The following is a 24,325-nucleotide window of genomic DNA, read 5'->3' on the forward strand; positions in this document are numbered from 1 at the left end:
CTATAAAACTTAGAGGAAAACATAGGCAGAACACTCTATGACATAAATCACAGCAAGATCCTTTTTGACCCACCTCCTAGAGAAATGCACATAAAAAAAAATAAACAAATGGGACCTAATGAAACTTAAAAGCTTTTGCACAGCAAAGGAAACCATAAACAAGACGAAAAGACAACCCTCAGCATGGGAGAAAATATTTGCAAATGAAGCAACTGACAAAGGATTAATCTACAAAATTTACAAGCAGCTCATGCAGCTTAATATCAAAAAAACAAACAACTCAATCCAAAAATGGGCAGAAGACCTAAATCGACATTTCTCCAAAGAAGATATACAAGTTGCCAACAAACACATGAAAGAATGCTCAGCATCAGTAGTCATTAGAGAAATGTAAATCAAAACTACAATGAGGTATCATGTGACACCAGAGTGACGTAAGTCAGAAGGAGAAAAACAAATACCATACGTTAGCACATATATATGGAATCTAAAAAAAAAAAAAAGAAAAAGACTAGAGGGAAAAGTTACTGAAGAAAGAAAATGAGAATTCTTAATGAAGAGGGTTTCTTAAATTAAGCAATCTTTTTTTAGTTAGAAACCTAAAATTTAAGCAGCAAACCATATTCAAAGGAAAGGTTGTTCAACCATGGGCTGCTACATAAATTACAGACATTCTCTGATCATAATGAATGACTTGGTTAATAAATGGCCAAATTAATTAAACATGCAATTCAAAAAAATAATCAAAGTCTGTTGTTGCTATTGCTGTTTTTTTACCTGGTTGCCGAAGAGGTTGAATCCATTAATTGCTTCTAGAGCTGCTTTTGCTAAGCCAACAGAGCTGCAAGAGAAAAGGAAATACTTTATAACTCTGATGCATCTGGCTACAAAATAAGAACCATTATCTGGTGAATATTCATAGGCAAGTTTCTTTATTAACACTTATATAACATCTTCCCTAAGAAGAATGATGTCTAAGAAACTTTAGTCTGACATTTCACTATTTTAGTTTTCCTTTCTTATAGTTAGTGACCTTCAGGGAAAAATATTTCTAAGTTCACTTTGATCTAGACAAATGGTCATACTATTGATGGGAGTAGTCTTAACTCCAGTATCATTTATATTCACTAACTCAAGGAAAAAAAAAAAAGATTAAGTTTAGAGGAAGGTGTACTATGATGACATGTGCACAGCAACACCAGGGTGGGCATCATTAGCTCTGATCAACTAACAGAGCTTTTCTGATGTCAATTCGGAGCCCTAGAAAAGATTTTGCATGCCATACACTTACCACAGAGTGTAGTTTAATATACCCATTCAAATACTCTTTGCTTAGGGTCCAATAAAATAGGCATTATTTTATGCTCACAGAGCAAATGATCACCATACTTCTCATTTTTTGCTATATTCTTCTCTTTGAAATAAAATGTGTACCCCTTTGGCCTCTCAAATGCCTCATACAATAGTGCTGGAAAATGGGAAGACCCAAATTTCATTAAAAATATATGACACTGTCATCTGATAAATATCAACCTTTAAATATTTTAGATCTAATATCTAGTTTATTTTAGTTATTGCAATTTTTTTTTCTCAAAGAAACTGCATATTCCATTAATCATTTAAAATTAATGAACTGTCATCATTTCTCTAAAGCAGTGATTATCAAAGTGTGGTTCCCAGAGCAGCAGCATTACCTGGAAACTTGCCAGTTCTCACTGCTCTCTGGGACTGGGGTGTTAACAAGCCCTCCACGTGCTCGAATGGACTTTAAATTTGAGAACCACTGTTCTAAGCTATTTATGTCATCACAATCTATATTTTCTATGGGTTGTTTTACATGAAATGTTAAACAAGTAAGCATTAATTTTACTATAGGATAGTAAATAGGTGGGAAACATTTTAAAATACATGAATGGGAAGGAATATACCCATTATTTTATAACTTTAAATGAAACAGAACCTTTAAAAATTGTGAATCACTATGTTGTACACCTGCAACTTATATAATGTTGTACATCAACTATACTTCAATTTTAAAAAAGGATAATTAATGTATGGAGATAGTGATCAGGTGGAAGATAAAGAGAAGAAAACAAAAACTTATAATTCAATGTCCTAATTTGCATACCTGAGAAACTTTTGACACATTAACTCTCAGATGCCTATTTTAAGTTTTAAAATACCTTGGAATTGATAAAGCAATGCAGTTTATAGGAATAAAGTGAAATCCAGGACCTCAAAGATGAGCTAAGAAAAGGAACAGATTTTTTTGTTTTTATTACAAAAGTGAAAGCACAAAGGTGAGTGACTCATACTATAAGATTTTACTCATAGCCAATATGATCACAGATATAGAAAATCCTAAAGAATCTACAAAAATGTGCTACTGGAGCTATTAAGGACATCTGGCAAGGCCCCAGGAGACAAGATCACTATCAAAATCAATTTTATTTCTACAAACTAGCCATGGACATCTGGAAATTTAAAGTTAAAAATAAATACCACTTACTATCACATGAAATATTTTATCATAAACTTAACAAAATATATGCAAGACCTGAACACTGAAAAATATTTCTGAAAAAATTAAGGAAGACCTAAATAAATAAAGAGCTATCCCATGTTCACAGATTGGAAAACTGAAGATCATTAAGATGTCAGTTCTCTCCAAAATGATCTATAGATTCAATGCAATCCCAATCAAAATATCAACAGGCATTTTTGTAGAAATTGACTAGCTAATTCTAAAATGTATGTGAAAATGTGAAGTCCTGGGTTAGTAACAAAGTTTTTTTAAAGGAGAGCAAAATTGAAGGACTACTTCGGAGGCAGAAGAGCTCCATGACTATGAAGGCAAAAGAAGAAATTTCTGAAAAGATGAGAAGAATCTGTGGTAGCGTAGAGCAGTTCTTCTTGGTTTTAAATAAAGCTATTTATTCCTTAAAAAAAAAAAAAAAGCTGAAGGACTACTTGATTTCATGACTTACCATAAAGCAACAATTATCAGTACAGTATAGTATGGGTCAGGGCAGACATATAAATCAATAAAATAGTCTAGAAATAAACCCATATGTATATGATCAAAGAGCCAGGTAATTCAATGGGGAAAGAATAGTCTTTAATGGTGTTGGAATAATGAAATATCCATATGGAAAAAAAAATGAACCTCAATCTTTGCCTCACACTGTACACTAAAGCTAATTTGAAATAGATCATGACTTAAATGTAAAAGCTAAAACTATAAATCTTTCAGAACAAAACCTAGGAAAAAATCTTCTCAATTTTGAAGTGGCAAAAATTTCTTAGACACATAAAACACTAACCATAAAAAATTCTGATAAATTAGATTTCATCAGAATTAATATCTCTGATATTCAAAAGATACCATTAATAAAATGAAAAGGCAAGTTACGCTCTAGAAGAAAATATTTGTAAAACACATATCTTACAAAAGACTTGTATCCAGAATACACAAAGAACTCTTAAAACTCAGTAAGAATACAAACAACCCATTTTCAAAGTGAGAAAAGGACTTGAACAGACACTTCAAAATGAAGATATATGAAGATACATGAAGATACATAAATGCCACATGAAAAGATGCTCAATAAAATTAGTCAACAGGAAAATACAAATTAAAATGACCATATACTCATAAGAATGATTAAAAATAAAAATACTAACAATACCAAGTGTAGACAAAGATGTGGAGCAATTGAAATTCCTACCATACATTATTGGTAGGAATGAAAAATGGTAAATTCCTTTCAAAAAACAGTTTGGCAGTTTCTTAAAAAGTTAAAACACTTATTATATAACTCAGGAATTCTACTCAGGTATTTTCCAAGAGATATAAAAATATATGTTAACAAAAAGATCTGGATCCAAATAGTCAGGACAGGTTTATTTTTAATAGCCCCAAACTGTCAACAACCCAAATTCCTATCAACAGAAAATGGATAAACCAAACTGTGATTTATCTGTACAATGGGATACTACTTGTCAATAAAAAGGAACAAAAGACTGAAAAAATTAAATGAAATACATGAACGGAAGGTGGAGTTGACATAATTTTCCTTATTCATCTAAGTACCATGAAAAACCCTGGACATTGCATAAACAAAGATAAAAAGGCTCAGAAAAATGGAAAGAAGGCAGACTGCCTAGGAACCTCAGGATTCTAAGAACAGCACTATGGTGAGTCTCCTGAGTACCCTTTTTGCCTCATATATACCAGACTTAGAGCTGAAGAAACCAACAACTAGGAAATGTAGGTAGGTGCATACAAAAAATCCCCAACAAAAGCCAATGGACCAGGAAAAGGGCAGCCTAGCAAAATAGAAAACTTTTAGACAATAACCACTCAAAAAAACTGTGACCCTACTCCTACCCACCCCTGTAAATGCTGAGTGGGAAATTTAGACTTCTACGCTCCTGAGTCTATAATGAGGAACTGCATCCAACATCCAACCACCTCAGTTGTGGTGGTGTCAGAAAAACCCAAGGAGGAAGTCAAGACTTTCATTCCTGATGGATGACAAAAGTCTCCCCTCTCACACCTCAGTGTCAGTGGAGATCACATAGGGTGCCTAAACTTTCATTCCCACCCATCAGTAATTAGGTGAATCTCCCCTTCCTCTTGGGATGGTGCCAGAGGATGTCCAGTGGAGAATTAAAACTTTCACTAATGCCCAGCTGTAAAGCGGCCACACCCTTTCCCTGTCATGTAAGTGGAGGTCAACTGGAAATCAGTAATGAGGTACTTCCATCGTTCCCAGCCAGGGAGGTATTAATGGAAGCCTACTGGGGAGCTAGACATAACAACCCAGACCCAGCAGTAATGAAGAGTCTCCATCTTGGGTGTCAACAAAAAAAAAAACCTGGCCTTACATTCTCACCTGGCAGTAATGGGGTGATGTGCCTACCCGCTTCCCCTGCCAGAGTGGTGGCAAAAAATACAGCTAAAATAAAAAAGTAAAGTCCCCAGGGTCTTATAATACCCCCAAAATCCATGTCTCAATAATAATAATTTAAAAAACCACTCATCATATCTAGAAACAGGACTATCTCAAACTGAATAAAAAAGGGCAATCGATAGATAGAAACACTGAGACAAAAGAGATGTGAGAATTATCTAAGATTTTAAAGCAGCCATGACAAAAAGGCTTCAGTGAGCAATTGTGAATATGACTGAAACAAATGAAAAGAGAAAGTCTCAGCTAAGAAACAGAAAGTCACAGCAAATTTTTTAAACTGAAAAATACAATAATCAAAAGCTCAGTGAACAGGATGAAGGAGACAGAAGAAAGAATAGCTAAACTGGAAGATAAAACAATAGAAATAATCAAATCTGAACAAAAGAGAGAAACTAGACTTAAAAGAAACAAACGAAGAGAACCTCAGGGACCTGTGGGACTTTAACAAAGATTTAACATTCATGTCATTGGACTTCCTGAAGGAGAGGAGAGAAAGGACAGAGTTAAAAAAAAAAAAAAAAGCACTTGAAACAATGGCAGAAATTTTCCCAATTAGCAAGAGACAAAAAGCTGAGTGAGACTCAAACAGAATAAAATAAAAATATCCATTCTAGAACACATCATAACTTCTGAAAACTAAAGACAAAGAAAAATCTTGAAAGTAGCCAGAGAAAACAATTTACCTACAGGGGAAAAGCAATTAAATAACAGTGACTTACTTATAGGAAACCATGAAAGCTAAAAGGATGTGACCCAAGAGTTTTTAAGCATTGAAAGAAAAGAATTGTCAACCTAGAACCTTATACCAATAAATATATTCTATTTATTTAAGCAAGGCATTCTCAGATGAAGGAAAAATAAGAGATCTGTCACAAGCAGATCTACCCTAAAAGTTTGACTAAAGTAAGTTCTCAAAACAGAAAGGAAATGCTAGATAGATAGATAGAAAGAATATGGTAAACAAAAATACTGATAAATACAATAGGTTTTTCTTCTCCTCTTGAGTTTTATAAATTATGTTTGACAGTTACAGCAAAAGTTATAACACTGTGGTTCTAAATGTATATGGAGGAAATATGTAAGATAATTATAATAAATGGGGGAGGGTAACATGACACAAACAAAGGTAAGGTTTCGATAATCCCTCTAACTGGTAAAATGATGACATCAATACACTGAGTACATATGTATACATAATAATATAGAGCAACCACTAAAAAGCTATAAAAAAGATACATTCAAAACCACTATAGAGAAATCAAAATGGAATTCTAAAAAATGTTTAAGAACCCACAGGAAGGTAGGAAAAAGAAAACAGAGAAATGAAAAAGAGAGAGAGTAAACCTTAAGCTCAAACATATCAATAATTACATTAAATGTAAAAGGTCTAAATACAGCAATTAAAAGAAAGATTGGCAGAGTTGATTTAAAAACATAACCCAACTATATACTGTCTACAAGAAACTAATTTCAAATACAACAATATAGGCAGGTTGAAAGTAAAAGGATTTTAAAAAGAAGTATCATGCAAAAAAGCAAAAGAAAGCATATAACTGAAGTCCCAAGCCCAAGTATTTGGAGATGGGCCTTTGGGAGGTAATTTGGCTTAGATTAGGTCATGAAGGTGGGGCCCCAATGAATAATGGGATTAGTATGTCCATGCCACACAGCATGTGGGATCTTAGTTCCCTGATCAGGGATCAAACCTGCACCCCTTGCAGTGAAAGCATGGAGTCTTAACCACTGGACCACCAGGGAAGTCTGGGGATTAGTATCCCTTTAAGAAGAGATGCCAGAAAGCTTGCTTTCTCTCTCTCTCTCTGCCATGAGAGGACATGGCAAGAAGCTGACCATCTGCAAATCAGAAGAAAGTCCTCACCAGAGAACAGAAATGGCTGGCAACTTGATCTTGGATACTCTAGCCTCCAGAACTATAATAAACAAATTCCTGTTGTTTAAGCTGCCCAGTCTATGGTACTTTGTTATAGCAGCACAAATCAACTAATAAAATTCTATATAACAAGAATATATATATTTTTTCCAGTGCCCACCAACATATACCAAGAGATCATACCTTGGCCATAAACAGAATCTCAAGACTATAAAAGAACTGAAATCATACTATGTTCTCTAACCACAATGGCATCAAACTAGAACCAATAATAGGACAACAACAGGAACATCTCCCAACACTTGTAAAGAAAACAATACACACCTGTCTACATAATCCACATGAACCAAGGAGGAAGTTTCAAGTGAAATAAAAAAATAGACTGAACTGAATGCAAATGAAAATATAACATCAAAATTTATGTAGTATAACTAAAGTGCTGAGAGGGAAATTAACAGCACTAAATGTATATACTAGCAAAGAGAAAAGCCTCAAATCAATTATCTAAGCCCAATGTAATGAAGCTAGAAAAAGAGCAAAATAAACCTGAAGCAAACAGAAGGAAATAACATAGATAACAGCAGAAATCAATGACATTCAACACAGAAAACAGAAAAAAATGAATGAAACAAACACCTGATTCTTTAAAGAGCAAAAGAAAATTGACAAACCTCTAGAAAGACTAACAAAGAAATAAGACAAAACACACGTGACCAATATTAGGCATAAAACACGAGATATCACTACAGACACTGCAGACATCAAAAGGATAATGAGAAAATACTCTGAACAATTTGATGCACATAGCTTAGAAGGAATGAATCGATTCCTGGAAAAGCACAAACTATCACTACTGACCCGATATGAAATAATTTGAATAGCCCTGCAACTATTAAGGAAATTGAATTCATAATTTTCAAATGGTCAAAAAAGAAATCTCCATACATAGATGATTTCATTGAAGAAATCTACCAAACATTTAAAGAAAAACTGACACCAATTCTACACAATCTCTTACAGAAAATAGAGGGAAAAATATACTTCAGAGTTCATTTTATGAAGCTAGCATTAAGCTGATACCAAAACAAATCAAAGACAATACACAAAAAGAAAACTACAGACCAGTATCTCTCATGAATACAGATATTAAAATCCTTTTTCAAAAAATTAGCAAATGGAATTTAGCAATATGTGGAGTGAATTATCACCATAACTGACCAAGTGGGGTTTATTTTAGGGATGCAAGGCTAGTTTGATAATCAAAAATCAATCAATATAATCCACCATATTAGTAGGCTAAAGAAGAAAATTGACATGATCATCTCAGTGGTATTAGCAGAGGAATAGATACATAGAACCCAGAAAGAGACCAATACAAATATGTCCACTTTATTTTTAACACAGCACAAAGGCATTTCAATGGAGGAAAGATGGCCTTTTCAACAAATGCAAATAATGCTGAAGCAATTGGACATTCATATGGAAAAAAAAAAAAAAGAACTTCAACCTAAGTCTCATCACACCTTATACAAAGTTAACTCAAAATAGATCATGAACTTAAGTATAAGACATAACACTATATAACTTTTGCAAAACAAACCATCAGAGAAAATCATCAGAATCAAAGGTTAGGCAAAGAGTTGTCAGACTTTACACCAAAAGCCCAATCCATGAAGGGAAAAATTATAAAATGGATTTCATAAGAGTTTTGCGCTAACAAAAAAACAAGCTACAGACTGGGAGGATATATTTGCAAAACAAAGAACTGACAAAGGACTTGTATCAAGAATTATATAAAGAAAAAGAACAATAAAAAATAATCCAACTAGAAAATGAGCAAAAGACATGAGACATTTTGCTGAAGAGGATATGCAGATGGTATATAAGCACATGAAAAGATCCAATATCATTATCTATTAGGAAATGCAAATTAAAACCACAATAAGATATCACTACAAACCAATCAGAGTAACTAAAACAAAAAATAGTGATTACACCAAATGCTGGCAAAGATGCAGAGAAATTACACTACTCATACATTGCTGGTAGGAATGTAAAGCAATATAGGAACTCTAAAAAACAGGCTTGCAGTTTTTTAAAAATCTAAACATGCAACTACCCACCAAATGAACTACTGGACATTTATCCCAGATAAATGAAAACTTTTGTTCACACAAAAACATATTTAAAAAAAAAATTTTTTTTTTTTGGTTACTTGTGCTTTAGGTGTCATAGTTAAGGTGTGACCTTGTCTAACCCAAGGTCACAATAATCTACAACTATGTTTTCTTCTAAGAGTCTTATACTTTTAGCTCTTACTACCAGTCATTGACCCACTTCCAGGTATTTTTTGTACATGATATGAACTAGGATCCAAATTCATTCCTTTACATATGGCTATCCAGTTGTCCCAGCACCATTTGTTGAAAAGACTACTCTTTCCCTATCAATTATCTTTGTACCTTTGTCAAAATCAACTGACCATAGATGGGTTTATTTCTAGATCATTAATTCGACTGCATTGATCTCTATATCTGTTGTTACACCAGTACCACACTTTTAAAGTATTGTAGAAGATTACTATAACTACAGTAAGCTCATTATTGTAGTAAATTTTGAAGTTGCAAAGTGTGACTCCTCCAACTTTGTTCTCAATGTTGTTTTGGCTATTCTGGGTCCCTTGCATTTCCATATAAATTTTAGGATCAGTTTGTCAATTTGTATAAAAAAGACAGATTTTTGATATGGAGTACATTGAACACAGGATATCTTTCCATTCTTGTATGTCTTAATTTTTTTCAACAATATTTTATAGTTTTTGATGTACAAGTCTTGCATTTCCTTTGTTTATCCCCTCTACTTTTAAAATGAGGAAACTAAGCCCTGAGAGATGAAGTGTAAGTGGCTTTCAAATGCATCCTTACTTTCTCTTTGGTGAAAACTCTCTTCCCTACTAGAATCTATGCAGATCATTTTACCCTGGTTCTCAAGAACAACTGAGCCAATAATCTGGGATTAAGATACTGCCCTACTGCCTCAAATCTGCTATCTAGCTTTTCATTGCCTGAAGAAGTACCTGATGCTTCCACAGGTTAAACAAATTCCATAACAATTCATGTGGTACTGCTAGTACACTTAAGACAAGGGACACAGTCTCTTTTCACAGCCAAAGTCACTTTAGAGAAATGACAAGAAGGAATAAAGTCCAAATGAAGAATATGTGGTGGTTTAACACACGTCTGCATTGAGGACACGGGGAGGGGGAAGGGTAAAATGGGACGATGTGAGAGATTAGCATTGACATATATACACTACCAAATGTAAAATGGATGGCTAGTGGGAAGCTGCTGCATAGCACAGGGAGATCAGCTTGGTGCTTTGTGACCACCTAGAGGGGTGGGATAGGGAGGGTAGGAGGGAGGGGATATGGGGCTATATATGTATATGTATAGCTGATTCACTTTGTTATACAGCAGAAACTAACACGACATTGTAAAGCAATTATACTCCAATAAAGATGTTTAAAAAAAAACAAAACACGTCTTCAAAATCTTTTTTTTTTTTTTTTTTTTTTTTGCAGTACGCAGGCCTCTCACTGTTGTGGCCTCTCCCGTTGCAGAGCACAGGCTCTGGACGCGCAGGCTCAGCGGCCATGGCTCACGGGCCCAGCCGCTCTGCAGCATATGGGATCTTCCCGGACCGGGGCACGAACCTGTGTCCCCCGCATCGGCAGGCTAACTCTCAACCACTGCGCCACCAGCGAAGCCCACGTCTTCAAAATCTTTGACACTTCTCCCATCACAAGGTGGAGAATCACTAGAATATGGCCTGGTCTTACTGACTCTAACAAACAGGATGTAGTGAAAGTTATGCTGCATGATTTCCGAGGCTAGGTCATGAAAAGAAATACAGCTCCCACCTGGCCTGTGGGTTTTGAGACACTGAACCTTGGAACCTAGCCTCCATGCTGTGAGGAAACTATATGGAAAAACTTCATATATGGGTCTTCTGGCAGACAGCTCCTGCCAAAGTCCCAGTCAACACTCTGATACCTGAGTGAGGAAGCCTTCAAAGTTGACTCTAGCCCCAGCCACAACTGATGGCAAACACATGAGACCCTAAGCACCCTAGCTTAGCCTAGTCAACCCTCTGAACCATGTGAGTTAACAATAATAAAAGATTGTTGTTGTTTTATGCTTCTAAGTTTGGGGTTGTTTATTTGAAATAATAGGTAACCATTTAAGAACCTAAGGCAGCTTCCTAACTGCACATGCACCCAGCACAATCATACCTATTCTTGCATACTTCAAATGGAAACCAAACAGTACCTGCATAAGAATTCTAAATTCTCAGAACTTAAGAGTTAGAAGAGCCCGTAGGAGTCATATGCTCTGACAATGCATGCAAAAACATTCACTGCCGACTGGTTTTTTTGCTTAAGGATGTGTCCCCAATGCCCTAGGAGTCTCCATTAGCCCCCAGTGCACCAACGCTTACAGGCATTTAACCTAGTAATACCAGAAAACTTCCACTTACAGTGCGAGGTATATGTGTTATTAAGACTATTCACAGTATTTTGAGAAGTGAGAGAAAATAACTTATTCAAAAGGCAAATACATAAAAAATTCTGTACTGGAGGAGATACATAATATAGCCAGTCCAAGGTTCTATGTTTAAAAATGATGCAAAAAGACAGCTAAGGGATGAATTTGGAAACTGTCTTCTAAATAAAGCATTACAAAAGAAAGAAACACTGTACCTGGACTAGAGAAAAGGTCAAATTCTTAACATTTTAATTTTCTTTCCCAATGCAATTGGTTGAATAATTGGACTTAATTGAAATTCACAAATATGTTAATTTATTATTTACTGGTTATTTAAAACTCTGGCAACAGCAAGCTATTTAGAAACAGAAACACACTCCTATTGTGATCTTACATTTATTGGCAAATATAATACGCATGTTGTAAGAATTAAAAGTATTTTACTGGCACAAGACATTATCAGAAAATTATTCCATGATTAGCTAATGCACATATTAATATTAGGTGACTGTAACCAACAGAACATTCACCAATTTGATTCTTGCAAGGCGTTACCTCAACACTTACTTACGGGAACTAAAGTAAAATGATGTTTACCTGGGAGATAGTTTGTAATAAAGCTATTTATTGCATAAATGAAAGCTTTCCTAGAAAAGATGATGGGTTTGGACTAGGTGATTTAAAACCCACCATGGAATCCAAAAAATTAACTGGCAAGCATGGAAACTAAATTTATAATCTCCTATTCATTAACCTTATGCTTAAACTCCCTAAGCTATCCAATCATACTTTCTGAAAGAAAAAGGACTTTACAGTACTATAGTTTTAATGGGTGTTCATGAATTGCTCAGTACAGAAAAAATACATAAAATGAAGCAGAATGGATGGATAGCTGTTTGTATCATAGCTCAATGACTGGAACATCAAAAATGACTTAAGGAGACTAAGTAGTTACTTTAAATAACAAGCACTGTATGAAGTAAAATGGCCACTAAAAGCATCTTAAACTGAGTAAAGTAGAGCCATGTGGTTACTTATCTGATATTTTAGTGATAGCTTTCTTTATTGCAAAAGCCTAGAGAACAGAACATAAAACCGTAAAACAGGAAAAAAAAAAAAACAACCACACACACAAAAAACCCAATAATCTTTCCATTTGGATATATAACTACAATAATCTTTCCATTTGGGCATATATTACTAAATTACTACTAAGTTATTACAGCTTTCCTTTTTGTTTCCCAATAGCCAAAAACTTCAAAGTCAGGTTTGGGATTCAATTCACATTTTATAGAAGACTCATCTCTTCTCCAAAACAGAGTTTTGGTTTAAAGGGTTTAAAGATAGCCCCAAGGTGTAGAAATATCCTTACATAAATGAGGAAGGGAAAATATTAAAATTAAAAACTTGAATTAAACTTGGAGCAGTTAAGAGGACTACCTGGATATGTAACTCTGGGGATTAAGAATTAGTGTTATAATAAATAGGTACCAAAAGAATATATGAAGGAAAATGCAATTAAATCCAATAATATAAGATTTTTAAATGTAAGGGAATTTATTAAAAGACTTAGAGAATAAACAGAAGAAAAAAGGAGAATTATTTGAAATAGTTCCAGACACCCTAGGAGAAACTAAAAGGAGCATGTTGCTTGAGGAAAGTTAAGTCAACAGAAAAATCGGGAGAGCAGCGAATGGTTACTTAGGAAACATTTAGAGTTATACTGAACTTAGAGCAATGAATTCTTTTACCAAATCCCTGAAAAGGGTGAGGCTGCTGTGAGAATGGTGTTGGTTAAATGTAATGAGATCACTTTTTAGAAAACAATTCTGAAGTTTATCTAAGAAATGCTAAATAATTCAAGAATTTGGACTGAAAGAGATACCAGCAAACCTGGGGCTGAAAAGGGTAGAATCAGGAAGGGACTGACAAAAGCATTATGCTGAATCAAGCTTTACTGATTGCTAAGCAAAGATATCCTTGAAACTTAGCAAAATGTCACCAAGATTGTACACCCTGCCGTTCTTTCAAACTTTAGGAAAACTTTTTCAGACTTTAAATTACAACGTGATACAGTAAAAATAACATTGGATTTGGAGGCCAACCACCTGGAATTCAGTTCTAGCTCTACTCACTTTTGATTTGAATCATTTAAGGAGTGGAGGGGAGGAAATTATAAAACCTTCTAAACTTTAGCTTCCTCCTGTATAAAAGGTAGTAATGTTTCCTGCTTGGCCTAAATAAAAATTATTCTGTAACTGTACAGTGCTACAGATTGCAATTATTAGAGGACCGCTGAGCATGGATGCTGAAGAGAGAGCCTCTATCCTCAGAATACTATGTGTAGGGACTTCCCTGGTGGCACAGTAGTTAAGAATCCACCTGCCAACACAGGGGACACGGGTTTGATACCTGGTCCGGGAAGATCCCACACGTCGCGAAGCAACTAAGCGCGTGCACCGCAACTACAGAGCCTGCACTCTAAAGCCCGGACACCTAGAGTCCGTGCTCCACAACAAGAGAAGCCACTGCAGTGAGAAGCCCACGCACCACAACAAAGAGTAGCCCTCGCTCGCAGCAACTAGAGAAAGCCCATGCGCAGCAACGAAGACCCAAAAGAGCCAAAAATAAATAAATAAAATAAATAAATTTACGAAAAAAAAAAAGGAATACTATGTGTGTATGTTTTGGGGGCCCGGGGGCAGAAATCTTCTTTGATCAACATGCAGTTTAGAAGGGATGTGCACACTGTGGCAAAAGAAACAGGGACATTTACCAAGCCAGTGAGCACAAGGTCTTAGGGAGCATCAAGGCGATAGTCAGATTGTGCTCTCTCTGATTCCTGCTAAGGAGAATTGCATGGCAGAGATGGAGAATGACAAAGAAAGTTAGAGGGCAAAGGGCAGTATGAGTACTTACAGCAAGAATTACTGTTTTATTTCAGGCTTTCTAAAATTATGAGAACAGTTTAAGGATATAACAAGGATATTGCATTAAGCAATCCTTGGATCAGATCCAACTAGGCACAGATAGTTCTGGGATGTCTTACAGCAATAGACTAAGAGGTGTGACTTAATCCCTTACTGGTAGTGGCTCTACATTCTACTCCCTGGGCATAAGCACAGAACAGATTGCCAACAAACACAGGAAAGGATGCTCAACATCACTAATCATTAGAAAATACAAATGAAAACTACAATGAGGTATCACCTCACATCAGTCAGAATGGCCATCATCAAAATATCTACAAACAATAAATGCTGGAGAGGGTGTGGAGAAAAGGGAACCCCCTTGCACTGTTGGTGGGAATGTAAATTGATACAGCCACTATGGAGAACAGTATGGAGGTTCCTTCAAAAACTAAAAAGAGAACTACCATAAGACCCAGCAATCCCACTACTGGGCATATACCCTGAGAAAACCATAATTCAAAAGAGTCATGTACCACAATGGTCACTGCAGCTCTATTTACAATAGCCAGGACATGGAAGCAACCTAAGTGTCCATCGACAGATGAATGGATAAAGAAGATGTGGCACATATACACAATGGAATATTACTCAGCCATAAAAAGAAACGAAATTGAGTTATTTGTAGTGAGTTGGATGGACCTAGAGTCTGTCATACAGAATGAAGTAAGTCAGAAAGAGAAAAACAAATACCGTATGCTAGCACATAATATATGGAATCTAAAAAAAAAAAAAAAAAAAGACTAGAGGGAAAAATTACTGAACAAAGAAAATGAGAATTCTTAATCAAGAGGTTTTTTTTAATTAAGCAATCTTTTTTTAGTTAGAAACCTAAAATTTAAGCAGTAAATCATATTCAAAGGAAAGGTTGTTCAACCATGGGATCTAAAAAAAAAAATGGTTCTGATGAACCTAGGGGCAGGACAAGAATAAAGATGAAGATGTAGACAATGGACTTGAAGACATGGGGAGGGGGAAGGGTAAGCTGAGACGAAGTCAGAGAGTGGCACTGACATATATACACTACCAAATGTAAAATAGATAGTGGGAAGCAGCTGCATAGCACAGGGAGATCAGCTAGGTGCTTTGTGACCACCTAGAGGGGTGGGATAGGGAGGGTGGGAGGGAGATGCAAGAGGGAGGGGATATGGGGATATATGTATACGTATAGCTGATACACTTCGTTATACAGCAGCAACTAACACAACAATGTAAAGCAATTATACGCCAATAAAGATGTTAAAAAAAATTAAAAAAAAAAAGAAAGATATTGGTCTTCCACCACTGCTGCCACCACTACATCCATGAGTGCCTTAGGGCTCAGGTCTCCCGTAGTTTCAAAACAGACCATTTTGGCAGCAGAGGTGACATATCTCAAATAGGCTTGTGGATATCTGAGCTAAGAAACATTTGGGGAAAAAAAAGGTTTGAAGTTCTTTTAAGTGTTCTACCATGGAAAATTAGAAGATGAATGCTAAATGTATAAAACCCATCATCCAAAGCTAAATGGCAAACTTCATTTCCCATCCATTTGAATAAAACTGGCCTGCTACAATTGAGATTAATTTTGCATGGAAAAGGTAGCAAAGAACATCACTTAATGATCTTCCTAGCCTTGAAATAAAATCCTTAATGATTCAGTTTAAAGATGGCACAGTTACAGGAAAACATGTTGGAGCCTCTGTTTTTTTCGCTAGGGACCTCTCAATACCCTCACTTTCTAGGGTTAATGGTAACTTTTACCCAAGGTTCTTTCTGAGCTTACTACAATTTTTATAAATAGGAAAAACCCTACTCCAAATATTTTATACTGAAAATAATGTCAGTGGGACCATACTGGCATATATTAAATATTTATTAAAAAGCAGAAAAGGGGTCTGATAAATCATAAATACTGAAAAGGTAAATTTAAAAAAATCACCTTTTCCAATCATATAAACTTTCTGTCTTGAATTTGACTGATAATCTGGAATGCTGAGAACTTATAGCTGAAACATAATGTTATCTTCCTATTTTTAGTATTTGCCAGAATTTGTTTAATGTCTGAATTGCACTTTACCACAAACTATTTTTCTCCTTTACTGTCTTCCTTACATATTGCTATTATTCTACTCTGTATTATAAAAATGCCTCATATGAATCATAAAACTTATAGGAAAGTTTGTATGTTAGCTGTCCGGAGTTAAATGAAAAATCCTTTTTGTTTCAATCTTTGTTATTAAAATATTCTTAAATATGTGAGTATACTTACATTTCAGTGTTTACTTATGCCAGGTGTTCAAATGCTTTATATATACTAACTCAATCATTACAACAACTTTATAAAGTAGAGTACATTACTATCTCCATTTTATAAATCAGGAAACTGAGGCACAGAGATCTTATACAGCTAGTGATCTGGAGCCAGTTTTTAGTTTACTAAATATCTTATATCAGCTTAATTTTTTGTGTGTAATTAGTCCTTCTATCCAAAAAAGTAGAGAGCTGCAGATTCCTCTTAACCAGTGTTTCCTAAACTTTCTTCAAGTCTCAATAAAGAGACTAAACTGACCTATAGCTGATAACCTTTAGGTTCTTAAATCTTTTACTGTGAAATGGATAGGACTGATTGAGCTACATTTTTTAGTTAAACAAAATATAAAGGGTATGAGTATCTCTTGTTACAATAAAAATCAGCTCTATAACACGAAAGGGAATTTTACATGCAATGCATATACAGTTGCTGTTTGGCAATTTTAATGTACTTGATCTTTCAAACAGTGTCATTTCGGAGAGGAAAAAGAAAATGACTTGGTTGAGCAGAAAGGCCAAGCCTTGGACTGGATACTGATATGCACGTACTGACACCTTGGGAAGCTGGGAAAGACACCCTGCTCTTTTCCTGCATCTGTTGATGGGCACTGAGAGCAGACTCTTCCTTTAATTTTATGTGAATTTCATCTGAATCATATATAGAAAAAAGGAGATGAAAATTACATAGAAACCAGAGTTCTAATCTAGTTCTTTGATTTTTGTTCATGCTCCACACATTTAAATTAAAACAAACAAACAAACACTCAGAAATCAGCAAATTACCTCGAATGCAGCTCTGTGCTGCCATTATTATATTTGCTTCCTCTTTCCCAGACACCAAAGTCAGGCACACGGTAAACTCTTTCTACACAAAATACAAGGTTCTGAATAAAAGAGACCTAAAAGAAAAGAGATGAAACATAAGGACACGTAAAATAACAGGACCTTTAGATATTGATAAGAACAACCAGATATTTGAAAATTTGGATTTGAAATTCAAAATGTATTTGCCTACCAACACTTTTTTAACATGCTGAAATTTTTGTGATTATTACATTACTATGAATACACTCTTATATCTAGTTTTTCTAATATAAAGCCTAAAGTGAGAACCTAGTATAAATAGTACAGAAATAAAATTTAAATCCTGTCAATGTTCCAACTATAATTCTTCAATGATGTATCTATCAACATTACTGTTCATGAGGGCTGTGCCTCTTAAGAATTAAGAAAAATATAAAGCACTGTTTTATACTAGATAATAATATTTGGAATCTAAAATGTCAAATGTTAAAGAAGTCTAACACTTTGGAGATAAAAAGGTATTTTTCAGTTCTAAAATGAGTCAGTCTCATGGTAGATCAACCTAGAGTCTTGAGTTTATTATTCATGGAATCTGATCTTCCTCCTGCCGTTTCTATAGCTATAGGTACCCATTTTTATACACTCAAAGCTTACAGTTGGAGATGGGCCCAACCAATAGGCCAGAAATCACAGCTTTCATGTAAAGATTTCAAACATTTGATTAAATTTGTACTTTCAATAGTAACTATGGAAAGCAGAGATTATGGTCAGTTCTCACTTAAAAGTTTATTCATTTTAATAAAAACAATATCTTATGTGGGCTACTGGTCCTAATTACAGGGTTTTTAATTTAGTCATCATGTTTGGTTCAATATTGCATACTGAATATGTGCATCTTGTCTACCCTCTGTCTCGTTATCCCTCTAAAGTGGTAATACATATTCCCTGACCTCCACCCTACACACCTAATTAATTTAATGCATATATTCTTAAGAATGACACATAATAACACTAAAAACCAAGGTAAAGTTCCACCAGTAGACTAGAAACTTTGAGAAATTATAGAAAAAGAGAAAGCAGTAGGAAAGAATTGGTTGAGAAATCAGAGCAGAGGAAAACACAGCCTCTTAAAATGATTCTTCCTTGTTCTCTAGGGTCTCTAGAAAGTCTCTAAGCCCAGAGTTAACAAATACATTGCTCAAGAGTTGACCAGGAAGCAGTCTACATACGTTCTCTCACAAATGATGAATGGCTGAGGCAGTTGAATCCGGTGACCTTTTCATTCTCAATCCCAACATAGAGATATCTGCCCTCAGAGCCAAGAAGAGCTCACATATTTCAGTGAAGGAAAAAGCAATTAGGGTGTTGGGGCCTCACACAGAAATATAACAGAGCATTCTAGGTTTTCATAAAACACAAACGTATCCTGTCACTTCTCCACCAAAAAGTGGAGCAGTACACACCTCCAGTAAACATTTTTTTATTTCAAATATTGGGGAGGGTCTTCCCAGCTTTCCCAATTTCTTGTTACCTTACCTATTTCCCTAAGGAAAACCTGCCCATATAAAAATTGTGGTGTAATTTTATAAAACCTGATGTCTTCAGCTTTTCCATGGTCTTTAGAGTTATTTAGATTCTATAAAACGTACAGGAAATACTTAATACTTGTCAGGTCTCCAAGTTAAAAGATTTGAAACCATCTAAATCCTTCTTCCTCTTATGACAAACTTCTTAAGTATATAGTCCATATACTTGCTTCTTCCCCCTCTTAGGAGGACTTTAGGACCAGGGCTGGGTCCAAGTGAGGCAGTATACTCAGGCTGCATGAATGGTGTAATAGTTGGCCAAGAAGGCATTTTTGGCTAATAAGTCCCATAAGTAAAACTAAAATACCACTTACATTCCAGTTCCGCAAAAAAGGAGTTTAGAAATTGCCATTCCACTTCATCCTAACAAATAAAAAGCTTTTTAACTCTTCTTGGATCCATGAGAGGGGGGAGGACACAGAGCAAACTGCTGTCCCAAGACTGGAGAGACCCACAGGCAAAAACAGGCAGTTATGGCTCCCTAGAGCATAGACTCATGAGCAGAAACCACCTAGGGAATCAGTGCTGGGGTAGTAAAATCTGAACTGTAACTGACAAATTGCTAGAGGCTCACTTAAAAACTCTTGAAAGGTAAAAACTCCAGGGCGACCCAGTCATAACAGGGTCCCGACAGTATTGTGAGATTTACCTCCAAGAACTCAGCCAGGTTCCCACAGAAAATATCCTAGGAAAATCCCCTGTAGCTTCCAGCAAGGAGAGGGAAAAAGTAACCATTTTGAAATACATTGAAACATTCTGTTTTTCTTAAGAGGGTCTCCCCTTAAGGGAAACTAGTTAATCAAAGCCAGACCTGCTGGGCTATTTTCAGAGCCTAACTGACTGGGGAAGGGAAATACCCAATTCCAGCCAGCTCTAACCTTCCACATGGGGAACAGAAATTTTCAATTCCAGCCTACCAGAGCCATCCTGTCCTACCTAAGGGGAGAGAAAAAAACTGAAAACACTTATGAAGTTCATAGTCCAGAGGCACAGGCTAACTAACAGACTGGGACCTAACTGTAGGATTATAGAAGGCTAACTAGAAGACTGCCTAGGTCCATGAGCTGATCACGCGCTCTTTGAACCGTTCCTATAAAACTCCTCACTACCTCCTCCAGGTAGGTACACACAGTTTTGAGGTCATTAGACCACTGTAGCCCCCTTTGCCTGGCAAAGCAATAAAGCTATTTTTACTTCACCCAATAAATAAATAAATACTGCCTAATCATAGCAAAATAATAGCGACAATGTATTGATAACTGATTATATATGTTTATGACTATATCTTATGTGTGTATATGTTTATGTATGCTTATATATAAATAAAATAAATGACAGCAAAGATACAAGGGATAAGAGGAAAGAATTAGGATTTTTTTGTTATTATAAAGTACTCACACTATGTGTGAAGTAGTATAGTGTTATTTGAAAGTGGACTTACTGTAAATGTTTATTGCAAACTCCAGGGCAACAAGTAAAAAAAGTAGGAAAAAAATGAAATGTAAATGATGTGCTAAAAAAGGAGAGAAAACAGAATCATATTAAAAAACTCAATTAGAGCAAAGGGAAAAAAAGAGTGGAAGACAAAAATAGACAAACTATAAGGGCAACAAATAGAAAACAGTAACCAATACAGCAGATAGTAATCCAACCACATCAATAATCACTTTGAATGTCAACGTTCCAAATGCACCTATTAAAAGACAGAGATTGTTAGAGTGGATCAAAAACCATGACCTAACTATATGTTGTCTATAACAAACCCACTTTCACTATAAAGACACATACAGATTTCAAGAAAATAAATGGAGAAAAATATACTATGCTAACACTAATCACCAGATGAGAAAGCTGAAATAGCTATTTAATTTCAAACAGAGCAGACTTCAAAGGAAGGAAAGTTATTAGGGATAAAGAAGGGCATTATATAATAATAAAGGAGTTGATTCTCTAAGAAGACATAACAATCTTTAACATGTATATGCCTAACAACATCAAATTGTGAGGGAAAAAAGCAACAGAATTGGAAAGAGAAACAGATGAATTCTCTATCAGAGTTTAAGACTTCAACACCTCTCTATAAGAAACAGATCCAGCAGGCAGAAAATCAGTAAGGATATAGTTGAACTCAATGACATCATCAATCAACTGGATATAAAGGACATTCACAGACTATTTCACTGCAGAACAGCAGAATATATGTTCTTCTCAAGCTTACATGGAACACTTACAAATACAGACCACAATCTGGGTCAAAACCACACCTTAACAAATGTAAAAAGATATAAATCATACAATGCTCTCAGTCCACAAATGATTAAACTAGAAATCAATAACAGAAAGACAACTGGAAAATCCCCAAACATGAAGATTATATAACATAATACTAATACTATATGGGTCAAAAAAAAATGAAATGAAACAGGTTTTCAAAATTTTAATTCAATTTATAGCATTGAATGCATATATTAAAAAACACGAGATCTAAAATCAATATTCTAAGTTTCTACTTTAGAAAACTAGAAAAAGAGCAAATTAAATCTGAAGGAAGAATAAGTAAAGAAATAATAAGAATTAGTACAGAAACCAATGAAATTGAAAACCAAGGAAATTAAGAGAAAAAAATCAATGAAACCAAAAGCTGGTTCTTTGAAAATTAAATAAATAAGCTTCTAGCTATGCTAACTAAGGAAAAAAGAGAGAGGACACAAATTACTATTAACATAAACAAAAGAGGGGACATCACTACATTTCCCATGGCAATTAAGAGTAAGTAAAGGAAGACGAAGAGTAACTCTATGTTCATAAATTTGATAACCCAGATGAAACAGACCAATTTCTTGAGAGCCACAATAAAACAAAACCAACAAAAAAAAAAAGAAACAGATAATCTGAATAGACCTGTATCTATTAAAGAAATTGAATCAATAATTATGACCTTCCAAAACAGAAAGCATCAGTTCTAGATGGGTTCACTGGTGAATTATACCAAACATTTAAGGAAGAAATTTTATCAATTCTCTACAATCTCCTTCAAAGGATAAAAGCAAGGGAATACTTCCTAACCCATTCTGGGAGGCCAGCAATACCTTAACACCCAAACCAGACAAAGACATTTTAAGAAAACTACAGACCAATAACTCTCATGAACATAGATGCAAAAATCCTCAAAAAAATATTTGCAAATTGTGCTTCCTTGGTGGTGCCGTGGTTGAGAATCCACCTGCCAATGCAGGGGACATGGGTTCAAGCCCTGGTCTGGGAAGATCCCACATGCCGCAGAGCAACTAAGCCTGTGTGCCACAACTACTGAGCCTGCGCTCTAGAGCCCGCAAGCCACAACTACTGAGCCCGTGTGCCCTAACTACTGAGCCCAGGCTCCACAACAAAAGAAGCCACTGCAAGGAGAAGCCCATGCACCGCAACAAAGAGTAGCCCCCGCTCACCACAACTAGAGAAAGCCCGCACGCAGCAACGAAGACCCAGTGCAGCCAAAAATAAATAAATTTATAAAAATATATATTTGCAAACTGAATCCAAAAAAGTATAAAAAAGAATTACACCACACCAAGTAGAATTTATCTCAGGCATGCCAAGCTGATTCAACATTAGAAAATCTATTACTATAATACATCACAACAAACGACTAATAAAGAAAAATCACATGATCATTTCAACAGATGAAGAAAAGTATTTGACAAAATCCAATACTGATTCATGATCAAAAATTCTTGGTAAACTAGGAATAGAGGGGAACTTTCTCAACTTGAAATGGACTATCTACAAAATATATACAACTAAAATCATATTTAATGGTGAGAAACTCAATGCTTCCTCACTAAGATCAGGTACAAGGCAAGCATGTTCCTTCTGGCCACTCCTTTTCAAGATCATACTGGAAGTCCTTGCTAATTTAATGGGGCAAGGAAAGGAAATAAAAGGTATTCAGATTGGGAAGGAAAACATGAAACTGTCTTTGGTGGCAGATGACATGATCATCTATGCAGAAAGTCCAAAACAATCAACAAAAAACCCCTGGAACTAATAACCAAATATAACAAGTTGCAGGATACAAGTTTAATATATAAAAGTCAATTACATTCCTATATATCAACAATGAGCAAGTGGAATCTAAAATTAACATCCTCAAAAATGAAACAGGTATAAATCTAAGGAAATATATATAAGATCTATATGAGGAAAACTACAAAACTGATTAATATCATCAAAGAAGGACTAAATAAATGGAGAGGTATTTCATGTTCGTGAATAGGAAGACTCAATGTTGTAAAGCTATCAGTTCTTCCCAAATTGATCTATATATTCAATACAATCCCAACCAAAGTACCAGCAAGTTATTTTATGGATATTGACAAACTGATTCTAAAGTTTTTACAGAGAGGCAAAAGATCCAGAATAGTCAACCCAATTTTGAAGAAGAACTAAGTTGGAGATATCACACTACCCAATTTCAAGATTTACTATAAAGCTATGGTATTCAACACAGTGTGGCACTGGCAAAAAAATAAACAAACAGATCAAAGGAACAGAAAAGAGAGCCCAGAAATAGAACCCCATAAGTATAGTCAACTGATCTTTAACAAAGGAGCAAAGGTAAAACAATGGAAAAAAGACAGTCTCTTCAACAAATGGTGCTGGAACAAACGGACATCCTCATTAAAACAAAAAAAATGAATACAGAAACAGAACTTATATCCTTTACAAAAATAAACTCAAAATGGATCATTGACCTAAATGTAAAAGCAAAACTATAACTCCTAGAAGACAACACAGGAGAAAATCTAGATGACCTTGGGTATAGTGATGCCTTTTTAGATAAAACGTCAAGGAAACAATTTATGAAAGAAATAATTGATAATCTGGACTTCAATACAATTAAAAACTTGCGCTCTGTGAAAAATAATGTCAAGAGATTCAGAAAACAAGCCACAGATTGGGAGAAAATGTTTACAAAAGACACACCTGATAAAGCACTGTTATCCAAAATATACAAAGAACACTTAAAACTCAACAAAAGAAAACAATCTGACTAAAAAAAAATTAATTAACATTCTATGTTTGCAATGCATATTTATAATTCTCCAATTCTGGTATTCTAGCCCTTGAATACTTATAACCCATACCTTTGTTTTATATCCAATTATGAAATATATCCATTTGGATTTTCCATTAAACACCATGTTCTAAATTCTTCCACCATTTGTAAGTACTTCTGAATTCTGTTTTTCACCGTAAGACCACT

At 35.1% G+C, this 24,325-nt stretch overlaps 1 protein-coding gene across 4 annotated transcripts in view; it reads right to left on the bottom strand.

Moving 5' to 3' along the window:
* Positions 1-24,325, bottom strand: part of PHKB (phosphorylase kinase regulatory subunit beta) — a 213,028-nt gene that overhangs the window by 128,528 nt on the left and 60,175 nt on the right. For all 4 annotated transcript variants that reach the window (XM_082863438.1, XM_082863441.1, XM_082863439.1 and 1 more), the window contains 2 exons: positions 17,456-17,571; positions 778-841 (listed from right to left, as the gene is read on the bottom strand). In XM_082863438.1, the coding sequence (XP_082719564.1) occupies positions 778-841; positions 17,456-17,571 (180 nt within the window). The remainder of the gene's footprint in view (positions 1-777; positions 842-17,455; positions 17,572-24,325) is intronic.

The sequence above is a fragment of the Leucopleurus acutus genome (genome assembly GCF_964270905.1).
Source record: "Leucopleurus acutus genome assembly, chromosome: 20".
Classification (NCBI taxonomy): domain Eukaryota; kingdom Metazoa; phylum Chordata; class Mammalia; order Artiodactyla; family Delphinidae; genus Leucopleurus; species Leucopleurus acutus.